Source organism: Olea europaea, chromosome 17, assembly GCF_002742605.1.
Source record: "Olea europaea var. sylvestris chromosome 17, O_europaea_v1, whole genome shotgun sequence".
NCBI lineage: Eukaryota > Viridiplantae > Streptophyta > Magnoliopsida > Lamiales > Oleaceae > Olea > Olea europaea.
In genome coordinates this window covers 3,124,224-3,138,353 of record NC_036253.1, presented here as the reverse complement: position 1 = coordinate 3,138,353, position 14,130 = coordinate 3,124,224, and the positions used below count along the sequence as shown (strand labels likewise).

General features: G+C 33.1%; 2 protein-coding genes across 2 annotated transcripts in view; both read left to right on the top strand.

The window, feature by feature from the left end:
• The window catches only part of LOC111366061 (uncharacterized membrane protein At1g16860-like), a 5,746-nt gene extending 2,265 nt beyond the window's left edge, over window positions 1–3,481 (top strand). Inside the window, exons 3-5 of the mRNA XM_022986708.1 lie at window positions 1,152–1,307; window positions 2,194–2,405; window positions 3,041–3,481. Of these exons, the coding sequence (XP_022842476.1) occupies window positions 1,152–1,307; window positions 2,194–2,405; window positions 3,041–3,233 (561 nt within the window). The 3' untranslated portion in view covers window positions 3,234–3,481. The remainder of the gene's footprint in view (window positions 1–1,151; window positions 1,308–2,193; window positions 2,406–3,040) is intronic.
• Window positions 3,482–5,208: 1,727 nt separating this feature from the next.
• On the top strand, window positions 5,209–10,087 carry LOC111366060 (RNA-binding KH domain-containing protein PEPPER-like). The gene is made up of 6 exons (XM_022986707.1): window positions 5,209–5,626; window positions 6,688–6,934; window positions 7,494–7,642; window positions 7,729–7,980; window positions 8,823–9,017; window positions 9,683–10,087. Exons 1-6 carry the CDS (start codon window positions 5,261–5,263, stop codon window positions 9,860–9,862), a joined length of 1,389 nt encoding a protein of 462 aa, XP_022842475.1. The 5' UTR covers window positions 5,209–5,260; the 3' UTR covers window positions 9,863–10,087.
• The last annotated feature ends 4,043 nt before the right edge of the window (window positions 10,088–14,130 follow it).

Below are 14,130 nucleotides of genomic sequence, written 5' to 3'. Positions count from 1 at the left end.
GACCCCACAAAAAGAAGGCCAGTTAATATAATAATTTTGCAATTTACATTCATGGTGCATCATGTACCTCTGATGAAATTCTAAACATATTCAGGAACCCTTTTTATTTGCATATTCCTAACACTTACAATTTTTAGGAGCTTTTAAAGGAAACGTGCTGTTAATTTTGGAGTTGTAAAATCAATTTATGAAATTTCTTGGTGTCTAGTTGAGGTCTTATTTCTTGAATATTTTAGTTATTCAAGTTCTAGCATTCTCTGGGATTCACGTGGTATATGAGTATTAAAAGTTACGTTAGTTTTGTAGTTTCACGCGGTGTTAAATCAGAGAGATAATGCATTTTCGGCTTGGATTCTTTGTGATAGTATGATTCTATTCAATAATCGAAACTGACTAATCACGCTCCTTTGATGATTGATAATAATGAATGAGAAAACATTTTGCTCCAGAGTTGCATGTTAAAGATGGGGAAAATATAGTGAGAATGGAAGAATATATAGTCAATAAGGAAAGAGTTTATAGGTTCGGCACGATGAATTGTTGATTAGGACGATACGTCGTTCCAGTTGCATCTGCATAGATAAATCTTTGTATGTCTTTCCCATATAGGATAAAGATGCCTTGTACATTGTCACCACCATTATTTATGCTATGAAGATAAGTAAAATAACCTTTTTGTGAAAATTTTAGACAATAATAAACTTATATGCATTTCAATAGTGGCTGGTATTGTGACGATGTAATTTCTTCAGCATTATTTTAAGTTCTTCTGTAGCCTTAAACTGCCTATAGAAATGTCCTTGGTTCTGTATATCAGTAATGGATATGCTTCGACTAGGAGCATGTTTGGTTAAAATAGTTTTTAAAAAAAAAAAAAAAAAAGTTACTTTTAAGCTTCATTTTGCTAAAAATAATTTTATAAGTTACCAATTTTTACTAACAAAACTTACTTTTCTAGAAAATAAGACTAACTTGCTCTATAGAAAAGTAACTTTTACACTTTACCAAACATGCTTCTACTGTTGTCTTCAAATTATACCTTTGCATAAAAAGCGAAATTTTACTTGAAGTTGCATCTGAATCTGTGTTTTGTACTGCCTAAACTGCCCACATACTGACTCCTAACAAAAGAAGGGTTGCATTATTTGAAGGTTGTTACCTGTGGAAATGTTCCTCTTGAATCGTCATTCCAGAAAGTTCCTAGATGTGTTTATACATCCACAAGTTTGTATGAATACCGGGGGTGGGATTCAAAAGCTGCCAACCCCACACATCGCCGCTTTACGTGGGGCCTTCGTTCGTTAGAGGTGAGTGAGGAATATTTTTATTATATTTATGTTGCTTGATTCATGTTTTTAAATCAAGTAACGCCTGCATTAAATGTAAAAGATTCCTATTATTGCCATCAAGGATGCTGGAAATTAACATTGTTTCCCAAGTTAGTAAGTCTTGAGATTAATATGATAAAATCAAATACATTTCTATAATTACTTACTGTGAAAAGGGGAAAGAAGCAAACATTTTACTCATATGACAGGCTGTACTGACAGGTAAAGCTTCAGAGACTTGAGACGAATAAGAATTTATCTGAGATTCAGAAGCATTTATTTTGCCAAATATCTCTCTCTTTATAATAAAAGATAGTTTTGTTCATTGAAATTACTAAAAGCTGAATTAAAAAGGCGATATGACAGAGAATTATGCATATGTTTAAGCTCCATTTTTTCCAAACTCCTTTTCAACCTCACATTTCCCATAAAATAATTTACATGCCCAAAAAGTTTGCTCTTTCGTGTTTAGCCCAAGAGAATTGTGGGGTTTGGGTGGAGGGAAGAGCTTTTGTGGGCGGTACCGTCACTTAATGGTGGCAACATTTGGAAACATATATACCTTCAAGCAAGTCTCGATTTTGTAGTGTTCGACATGCATGCCCCTCCGCCCTTTCAAAAGCAGCTGATTTTCCGTCTTCTTTGGCACTATCTTTTCCTGTTTGACTTTCTAGTTGCTTCCTTCCCACCATGGGTTTAGGAGGTGATATAGGTCATTTTGTAACAGATTAAAGTACAAAATTATTGATACTAAATGATTATTTTTCCCTTTCTCATATGTGCGTGCGTGCACATACACACGTATGGCGTGGAGTAGCTAAGGCAGTAATAAATAACAAGTAAATAATATTTTATTGGATTGCAGAGGCATGTGGTTGATTTCTATATTTCTGACTTCCAATCTGGTTTGAGGGCATTGGTTAAAACTGGATATGGTGCGAGAATAACTCCTTACATTGACGAATCTGTCGTTGTTGACATCAATCCGTCAAATAAGGATATGTCTCCGGAGTTCATCAGATGGCTGGGAGAAAGGAACCTGTCAAGCGATGATCGTGTAATGAGATTGAAAGAAGGGTAAGATTGTTTTATTTCATTAATGATGTTTATTGTTGCCCTTTTTTTCGTTGTTACTTGATAGTCTGAGGTGAAAGAATAATTATCATTAAGGGTGAAAGAGGCAAAAGTGACAAGAACCTGTAATGATGCCTATTATGCTCTCGTGTGAGGAGCATGACAAGAATGTCTTTAAGCTATTAGAGAGGATACACTTTTATTTGTATAACTTTAGCCCTTGTCTTAACCATTCTTTCGAAACTTTTTTTCTCATACTCATTTCCGACCAAACATTCTCAAAATAAAATATTATTCATGTGAACCCAAATCTTTGCCTTGCTTTTTAACCACACATTCTCCAAAGAAGTTACTATTAAGAAAACTCATTCTCTTCAAGAAACTCGAAAAAATGGTTGTCAAACAAGGGTTTAGTCTTCAACACCATTCCTCAGACTGAATTCAATTTTCATCAAAGGCTTAAAACATGTATACTTTTCTTGAGGATGGTGGCTAGACTTGAACTCGTGATCATTGCCTATTCTGATATGATCTTGAACTACATCATCTAATAGCTCATTCTGTTAAGAGGGACATGTTAATTTATTTAAACATAGATTTCAACGGAATAATGTAGTTGATGATCATTTTTCATTTAGGTACATCAGAGAAGGTAGCACCGTCAGCGTGATGGGAGTCGTGCAGCGGAACGATAATGTTCTGCTGATTGTTCCTCCACCTGAACCATTTTCAACTGGATGTCAGTGGATTAAATGCATTCTTCCGGCCAGTCTCGAAGGCATTGTATTAAGATGTGACGACACTTCGAAGATTGATGTCATACCAGTTTAGCAGTTGGTTCAGCTATTTTGAAAGAAAATTTTGTTGGAAGCATATAAAAATGGTGGCAAGAACAGCAAGGCTAATCTGTCAGGTGTTAACTGATGTACAGTTTTCTCGTGTTTTTTTCCTCTTTCATTCTCGTTTTGGTTCGGAAGTTTTTATTGGTGGTTTGATTATTACGGTAGAGGGAACTTGCTGATAAACAAGCAGTTGAAGATTCAATTTTTATGTTATGATTGTTTTAGTTAATTTGATTATTCTTCGGTTGTGAAAATTTCTTGTGTTAAAGACAAAGGTACTGTTAAACTTGAAATTTTTATCTACTTGAGGAATTCCTATTACTACTTGGCCACTTTTACTACGTTCTTGGAAAGGAAAATATACATTTTTATTATACAACTTGGAACAAAATCTAAGGCCATGTTTGATTGGATATATTTTTCATGGAAAATGGAGAACATTTTTCATTTTCCACCAAAATGTGGTGTTTGATTGCTAAATTTTCTAGGGAATTTGATTTCCACATTTTTTTCCACACGTGTATATTTTCTTGAAATGGTGGAAAAACCAATTCCCACCATTTTGGTGGGAATTTGGTTTTCCAGCTTTTCATTTTTATTTTATTATTATTATTTTTTATTTTTTCTTTTTAACAATGGAAACAAAATATATCAACAATTGTAAAAAAATTTATCTATTTAATTGACAATTTTTATGAAAAAAGATTAAATGAACACCAAAAGATTCAAAATTTCAACATTTTACACCTGAAAAATTATACTAATTAAACACAATAATTTATAATTCTCAGGAAAACAATTTCTAGGTAATTCAATTCCTTAGAATTCGTTTTCAATTCAATTCAATCTTTACAATCAAACAGACCCTAAATCAATTCCATAAAAAAATACGAAGAAAACACTACTAACCATTACAATTAGCAAAAATTTTTTCGAGAAGAAAGGGGAGTAGAAAGAGATATTTAAATTCATAAACCTCTTCAACTGCGTAAATCAATCAATAGAAATTATTGTACTTGAAAATAAGAAGTATGGTTGCCTAGTATGGTCGTCGAAAATAAGGAGCAAAAATCGGAATGAACGCGAGCTAAAGAAGAGAAAGAACGAAGGAAAAAAGAACTTCAACACTGAAAAGTAAGAAAAATATATAAATAAAAATGATGTCATTTTCTTCTCTCTTGTACAATAAATTGAGATTCATTTATTATTTCATCAACAGTGACAACTCGTTGAGCTTTTTAATAGAAGTTAGATAGAGAGGCGCTAGAAATAAGTTAAAATCTTGTTTACCGTATTAAATATACTGTGTCACGTGATTCTATCCTTGGCAAGGTAAGAATAGTAGTTGTAAGATATTTCAAAAGATTAAGATATATTTTGTAGAAATGTTGTGAAAATTGGATTTGACACCTCCAAATCTGTGGGGTCTATAGTGAGGGAAAAAAAATAAAATTGAAGAGGGTTCTATTGTAATAATATCGAAAGCAAGAGGGCAAAATCTTAAAAAAAAATTTATATTAAAATTCTTAAATTTACTGTGGGAACTATCTCATAAATGTCTTTGTCTATTTCAAAGTTAAAATGTCGTGTAATAGTCGCACGTTAAAATTTTCTCCTTTGATTCTCTTTTTCATTAATTTTGCCTTTGTCCTTATTCTCAAGTTGAATTTCTCTATTCTTTGAAAATAATTCTTTTCTAATCTCTTTCTTACCACGTTTAAGTTTGATTTTCACTGCAGCGTGTTATTTTCCATTTAATTCAAAACAAGAATATAACAATTTTTACATTTTAATATAAAGTGACCTTTTAAAAGATTAAATGAATGAAAATGGTCCAATAGGGATCCATTTGAAATTTTAGAACCTACTTAATCTATATCTCATAAATGAGGGACTCAAATGTAATATTTGTTCATGATCATAAAGTATTAATTTATCTATATCCTTAAAATTTGAGGGTTTCACTCCTTTTTAAGACTTTCATTCTCTCGCACGGTCGCAACTTAATGCAAATCAATGGCTTCAGCTCAAGCACCGACAGCCACTGACACCGACACCACCGCCGCGGAGACAAAGACACAAACAGAATTAACCGAAAGCTTTCAAGACGAGCCCGCGTCTGCCTTGCCTGAGGCAATAACAGAGGCTCCAGCTGCGGCTGAGCCAACGGAAGCCGGAGCTCCGACAGTCGATGAAAAAGATAAGGAATTACAGGCTAAGTGGCCGGGGTGGCCGGGGTGCATCGTGTTCAGGATAGTTGTGCCAGTACTGAAAGTGGGCGGCATAATTGGGCGCAAGGGAGATTTAATCAAGAAGCTTGTTGAGGAGACCCGTGCTAGGGTTCGCATTCTTGATGGACCTGTCTCCTCTCCTGATCGCATTGTAATTAAAATATTTCCCGGTTCTTATTATATGCTAATTTATATGCATGGATATGTGCACATATATGATTGGATTGCTATTTTTTATTTTAATTGTCTTCAATTTATAAATTTGATGATGTGAAGATTTCATTTTTAATTTATAGGAGTTTCAGGTTTCTTGATTCTTCATTACTGGTTCGAATGACTTATATTTTCAGATTTCTAGTGTTTTTACTAATAAACTGTTGACCTCCGAGTCTGGTTGGGACTCAGGGCGTTAATAGATCTCCCCTCCTATCCCCTCCCCTCCACGCGTACATTACCTGCACACGTTAGGGGTGCAGACCGAGGCTTCTCCAAACAATGGCGGGGGCCGCAATAGTACTATCTTCGATTCTCAAGTCAATAAACGGACAACTAATTTGGTGTGGGAGAAACACGAAGGAGAAAAAATTGCGAGAGCAGAGTTTGGATTTCTAGGGTGAGAAGTACCTTCCAATGTCACCATGTGAGACTATTTATAAGCAAGGGAATGAATTTGAAGTCTCTCAGAATCTCGACACTTGGTCTCATCCGAATGCCTCACGAGTGAAGCTCTAAAATATAATATCTTAGCCATCATGGGCACATGACCTCCCACACTGTCCTAGGTGGGAAAGATGGGATATGACTCCCAACTGCCTTTGCAGAGATGTCATATCAATCAAATCACATGTGAATCTAAGTGGCCAGCAACACCCTAACTGCCTTTAAGACATCCTTTTGAGGCTACACCTTTAGTTCCACCTCGAGGCGAGGCTTTCATAAAATGCTGCAAAGCTTATGCTTTAAATGCCATTTGAAAGGATGACATCTCAATTTTGAAGACTCACACCTTGAGACTAAGCCTTATGGAGACTAAGTTGTTCAACCATTTGTCATGCCTTTTCTTTGTATTTTATTACTGGCTTTAGCTTTTTGGGCTTTTTTTGCTACTTCATTGATCTGTTTTATGCTTGTCTGCAAGTTGGACATTAATTTTTTTGATTTGCTTTTCATTTTTACTTACTGATACATAATTTTCAACTCGCAATATTGAAGGTTCTAATATCTGGGAAGGAAGAACCAGAGGCACTGTTGCCTCCTGCCATTGATGCCGCAATAAGAATATTTAAGAGTCTTCATGGACTACCTGATGGTGAAGTCCCTGATGCAGCTGGAGCTGCATTTTGTTTGATTCGATTGATTGTGGCATCAGCACAAGCCACGAGTTTAATAGGAAAACAAGGTTCTGTGATCAAGTTGATTCAGGAGAGCTCTGGTGCCTCTGTGAGGGTTCTCTCCAATGGTAATGTCCGTGCATAACCTGATTTTTATTGCTTGCATCATGTCTATGCCTCTCGCCTTAATATTTTGAAAATGATCTGAGTAGAGTTATAGACAGAAGAATCTGGAAAACATTAAATAATGTCGTCCATGAGTCGGAGAAGAAATGTTTCTCATTTTTAAAAAATGATTCAGAGTGAGATGATCAACATGTGCCATACATCTTGGGAAACATAAAAAGAATTGGAAGTATGCAACCTAACCGGCTCTGGTTGATCTGTTCAAGGTTTAGCTTTCTTTATTGAACATCGGCAAATTATCAATATGGCTACTACCTGAACAGTTACTCTTTGAGGCTTATGAGGAGATGCAGAAAAATCTTCTTTTAGAGAATTTACTTTGTCAATCTCTAAATGATTTAATTGACAGGTATAAGTGCATTCAAGCTTTCTATGAAGACTAAAAACTTCAGGGGCATTAGTGTATTGAAATGTGAAGATACAAAAGAAATTCCACAGTAGCTTTATGACAATTATTCACTCGAAATTGAATTATGTGATATTTGACATTTTTTGTTGCAGATGAATTGCCAATTTATGCCAGTTCTGAAGAAAGGATTGTTGAGTTACATGGGGAAGCGCTCAAGGTTCTTAAAGGTTTAGAAGCTGTGCTGGGGCACCTGAGAAAATTCTTGGTGGATCATAGCGTTCTTCCCCTATTTGAGAAGAATGTAAGCACATTTCTGTTTGTTTTTAGTGATCCATGATCATGTCACTCTAATTCTATTTATGATAATTTATTTACCTCCTTGTACAGTATAATGCTCCTGTCACTCAGGAACAACAAGTAGACGCTTGGTCTGACAAGACATTGCACTCTTCTACTTCACAGACAGCTATTGACGCTGATTACCCTCATCTAGTGAAGAGGGATTCTCTATTTGTAGATCGTGATAGCCTGATGGAATCACATATTAATCCTTCTAGGCTTTCATTGTATGGACCAGAGTCCGGCCTTGACGTTCGTACTTCAGCAATGGGGCGTGCTGGTAGGCCTGTTGTAACTCAGGTGTGTCACTGTTCACGTTGATTTATGATTACCTTTATGTTGGTTTATTAAACTATTCAGATGCATCATGCCTTAGTCAGCATGTAAATTGTTTTCTCATTCTATTTCACCGTTTTTGGAGATTGGTCATTTAGAGAACATACTTGAATACGAAATAAATGCAAAACTTTAGCAGCACCATTTATAATTGTCTCCTCTTTCTTGGTGTTTTGTTTTTCCTTGTGACATGTATGTTTAGCACCTGAAAAGAAAAAATCGTCAAAGAAGGATATAAAGAAATTGTGGGACAAATTAATGGGATGTCTGCATGTCATATTCTTGTTATGAAAATTGCAATCTTGCCTTTATAGAATTGTGGAGGTTCTATGGGTGTTGTTTTTTAGTTTTATTTTAATTTAAACCATTATCTTGTTATTCTGTTGTAGAGAGTGAAAATCATAAAGTTTAGACTGCAAAGAATCCTTTTCATGCATAGAAAAAAGTTATGAGAGTGGAGGCAAAGGAGGTAGTTGCATACTTTACCTATAACAGTTCACAAGAGAAAGCGTGCTCACTACTTGGCCTAAAAATTTTAAGGTTTTGGGTTTGAATATTAGTGATCAATCTTATTATGACGTTCTAGGTTTTTCACTCCACCAGGGTCCAACTCGGAACTGATCTTTTCAGTCCATGCTCAGTTTTTCAAGTTGAAAAATCGATCTTATCAAGGACCATATGCAGGCTGTTGCATATAGAACAGATTTTTTGAACTCCTTTACATGTTATATGAACATTTACAACTTGCAGAATATACTCTCACTTCTGCTGGTGTTAATATATGGTATGTCAATTCTTCTGTATAGGTTGCACAGACAATGCAAATACCACTTGCTTATGCTGAGGATATAATTGGGGTTGGGGGAGCAAATATTGCCTATATTCGACGGACTAGTGGTGCTATCCTCACCGTGCAAGAAAGTAGAGGCTTACCAGAGGAAATCACTGTGGAAATAAAAGGAACTTCTTCACAAGTCCTAGCAGCTCAGCAACTAATTCAAGTAAACATCTCCTTCCATGATTCCATCTATCTATTTTTCTTCACTAATCTTTTCCAAATGAAAATACGCATTCTTCTGCTTTAATTTATGTCAATCAAGATGACCACTGCAAAGCTCAGAAAAGCACGTTGTTGCAACTTTTATGTTACTGATGCCCAAGTGAATCAGTCAGCTAACAATTTTCCAACCTATTGCCTGAGTAGCAAGTTGGCCCCGAACACTTAAAAATGAGCAAGTTGGTCCCTGACTCTTTATTAGAGGTGCACAATCAGTTGTCAAAGAGGATTTAAATCTTTATTAAATTGTTATGAGACCTCTACACGTCCAACTAAACTTTGTTTCCCCACTTGGGATGGCACCCAAAAATTTAAAGTGAGGCATGTTTTCACGTGCTTATATTTGGTTTAATTCGAGATGCAGATGATTTCTAACAATATGAACTGATTATCCAACTATGATTAAGGGGACCAATTTTTCATTTTTTCCCTTTCCATTATAACCATTCACAATCTTTGAAAATCTTGTGGGTACTATTCATCAGAACGGTGACTGTGTGCATGGTTGTAGTATTGAAGCATTTACCTTCACAAATGAGTTTCTCGTACTGTATTTCTTTACTAATGGAGTGAAGTTGAGACTAATTATAAAACTACCGTTGTATCCAGGAGTTCACAAACAGTCATAAAGAATCACTTCCAAGCAGTTACGGCCAGCTGGACTCAACTTCGAGGCCTTCCTACGCTCAATTAGGTAGTAATTCTTACTCGTCATCCATGTATGACAGACAACCTTATGGTGACTATGGATCATCTGGTATCGGAGGATATAATGGTTATAGGCTATGAATGGATAATTAGAACAATCTTATGGTGATTATAGATTATCTGGAATTGGAGGTTATAGTAACTTTAGGGAAGGGATAAGCCGAAGTTTTGGTTCTTGAAATTTTTTTTCCCTATCTGCTGTCAATTCCAGATCTCTGTAAAGCATCTACAGATTGACCAGCTATCACATTATGTTTTTTTTAGGAGATTTGATCCCAATGTTATTACAGTTTGTGGCCGTGTTAATTTCTGGTGGGAAATTTTGCTCTATATAACTATACTATGCAGTAAAAAGCTAGAGAGGGAAGAAAATGAAAATGGCATCGAAGAAAAACCAGTAAAAACCCAAGAAAACGTTGAATAAGTTCGATTCTGACGAATTAGAAATGAAAAATAATGATCAGACATGTAATTCTCTCCTAATGATATTCTCTTCAAAAGCCATTTGGTTCCCGTCGTCTCCCAAGAATTTTGCGGAATGCTTCAGAAGTCACCTAGAAATTTCCAACGTCTTTGAATAACTCAGCCATGAGAAATCAAAATCTGAGAAAGACGAGGTTAATGGGCCACTAGAAACAGTATTTTTCAGGAAATGCTATGAATCTTGTTCAAGAACTGATACAGTGAAAATGAATAATGGGTCATTGCAATCACATGTAAATTGTCACCATAAGTAATGCATGCATGAAACAGTACATGAGAGAATTAGAGATCAAGTGTATCTTTCGTTATAACAGTGACCACTGTATATCAAGTGTCAATGAGAGTTCCAATGTGGAAGGATACGCTTTTCTTGGTTTAGGAATGTCATCTCGACTGTTAGATAATACGAAATAGTTATTCATCATTACATGTTATTTTACAACAAGTGATATTATCTAATGATTTGTTACAGCAAATAGCAGTCTTGTTTGATAGGTGTAAATAATAAGGTTCTGAAAGGCGTGAGAGGATAGTAAAGTTAAACCTTACGAACTTAAACGTGTCAAGACGAAGCTAGACATACTAAGGCTTTTTCCTGTTTATAATATATTTTAGTTATTCTAAAATCAGAAAAAATTCTCTAAACAATTGATAAAATTTAAATAATAACATTTAATGTATACGCCTTTTGGCGCATGGGCTCGCCTTTTGCCGCCTATTAAGTGGTAAAAAGTAAACTACCTTTTTCCAACTCTTCCCCATATTTAAATTAAAACAAAATTTTTAGTAGATTTTATAACAGTTGTTGAAATTTTTGTTTGATTTTTTTTCTTACTTATAGAATATGTGATTAAAATTAATTATTGTTGTTGACTTAAAATTTTTATCAATTTTTAATTTTCATCAAATATAGGCCTCGTCTCACATAATAGTGCCTTGTGTACTTATTTCCTAGCTAGCTTTTGGACAACAAACGCATATGAATATATGCATATTGTTATAAACTAGAGAGAACAAAAGAGAGAAACCAATAAACGTGTGTGTTTTATTAAGAACCAAAATCTTATTTATAGAAAATCATTAGGGTTTAATGGATACAATAGTTATAATGATTAGGGCTATAAGGGTATAAAAGTCATTTATAAATTTTATGATATTTACAACATTTCTCATTGAATGACTATTTATTTATATAATTATCATCTCATTGAAACATTATTTGACAAAATCTCAATGAGACAAAAATGCCAACAAATAAAAAAAGAGTATAAATAATTTGGAGTAATAAAATAATGCATCGTTAAACCTTGTCAAGAAAACTTATTAAGACAAAATTTGATTGAAAGGAAAAGAGTAGCTATTCCCTTTGATTCAATTATTGTATCAAGCTATCCATGTTTTTGTATATCAATGTCTTCAAATAACACCGTCTTCATAGAGTATTTATAAATCTTCAATGATTGTAGGAATATGATGATTCGAGAAATAGTTAGCTTTTGTTGATTTCTTCGGAAGTCTCATACAAATAAGAGTACTATTTTGAGGGTAAATGTCTTACATGTTATGGACATTCATTACACAAAGAATATGTCTCGTTAAAATCTTGTTAGAAAAACCCTTTGGGAAAAATCCTAGTGAAGGAAAAAGAGTACCTTCATTCTTTTGAATACGCCACAAAAATTGTCTCGTTAAAACTTTTGCCAAGAAAATCCAGAAGGACAAAAACTTGGTCAAGAAAAAAGAGTACAACGCCTCTCCCTCATGATAATATCACTTAAATTATGCTTCAAGCATATCAAAATTCTTCATGGGTAACAATAATAGTTTGCAAGATAAGTTGACTATAATGTATTTCAAATTTCATATATCGTCTAAATAACACGATATGGACTCATGATTTATCCACCACGATCTTGGCGAAATTCACTATGTTGAAAGTCATGCATTACATATTATGACTTCATATTTCTTATTTCCTTTTTGTATACGTATACACCTTTAGATTTTCGATTTGTAGGTTCGAAAACATTAGGTTTATCTAGTAAATTAAATTTAGAGTTGCATCTTTTTTATTTGACCAATCATTACTTCGATTGATTTATTTTGATTCCTTGCCGTTCATAACATGATACAATACATAATGTGTAAAAATGTTGTTGACAACTTCTTATTTTTCGATTCTATTCATTTTCTCATAACATAATTTATTGACATATCTCAAATTTTCAATATATCAAGTACCTGAATCTTTTCTGGATTTTATAATTTGTTATGTTTAGATACTCACCAAGAGTATGTATCTCCTCAATAAGACAATCTTTACTAATTACTCCATTCTCGTTTAGAGGTTTTTATATTAGAATCGAATATATTACATTTTACTCGTGCTATAAATTTATCAAAATGCGTACTAAAATTTTAACAGTAGTTTTACATACTTCAAGTTACGAATATCATGCAATCATCTAGTATCTAATCAAATTTGTTAGATACAAATAATATCTAGATGGTCAACGTCAAGGATGATAGAGCCCCATTTATTACACTGATTCATTTTTAGAATTATAGGAAATTTAATCCATATTTTAGCTAGTGATGTTTAATTATCAAATTTCGATAAAGAGAACAGATAACATATAAGAATTCATTTGATTGAAGAATTTTCAGGTTCTTTGTTGAATGTCCATTTGAATTTTTAATTTCACATCATTATTGGATCCAATAATGTCCAACAAGTCATACCAAATAATAAAATCAAATTAAACTTATGATTTAATATAGTATTGATTTCAATCGTACCATACATTTTAAAATTTTAGTATGTTTCCTTTCAATTAATAAAGAATAAATTATTATTAATAGTAAACTTTTATTCTTCAATACAATATAGTATAGACTCTTTTATGGTATCAAAACAATATTCTTCTAGAATATTGATACATTTAAATTTAATTATAATATTCTTCCATAATATTAATATATATAAATTTGTGTTTTTTTTTCAGGAACACAATACTGTATCTTTCAAGAATAATAATATGTACTGTTTTTACTTCTTTCAGAGTAATATATGTCAACATTTTTTTGGAATATTGAAACATCGAATTGGATGCTCTTCTGGAACAATAAATTAATATTCTTCTTAAATACTAATAAAAAAAATTTATTTTCGTCTGAAAATTATAATCAATATTGAATTGTTTGATTTGTGTTTTTTCAGTAACACAACGGGATATAATTTTTCTAGACTTGTGCAATTTTAAAAGTACGTTTTATTTTATTATTATTCTTTCAAGAGTAATATGTAAATTTTTTTTTGAAATATTGAAAATTATAATTGATGCTCTTTAGAAGCAAAAAATATTCTTTTAAAATATTAATAATATTGTACAAATTTAGTAGCAACAACAAAATATTATTTAGAAACATTTTTAGGAGTATGGTTTCTAATAAATTGTTATATTTGCATAGTTGTGCCACTTCAGGAGCAATAACATGATATATTATCAAGTTATAAATAAAAGATTCAATAACAACGATAATAAATACATTAAACGAACATAAAAAAACGTTAATATGAATAAGATTACATTCAAAAGGCATAAATCATAGATTAAAACAAATCGTAGATATTCATGAATATAGCCTCACCAAGTTGTTTTGTATCTGGTCCAGTAGTCTAAGTGGGCTATTCATGGTGTCATCATCGATAGAAGAACCTAAATCTTGGGTTTGAATTTAATAGAGAACAAAAACAAAAAACTTTTCATAAAGATTGATTACATAATTCAGAATTTGGATATTGGGCCTATTCGCAATTCCGATTATAGAAGCAAAAGTATAAGAATTTTTATTTTTGTATTACA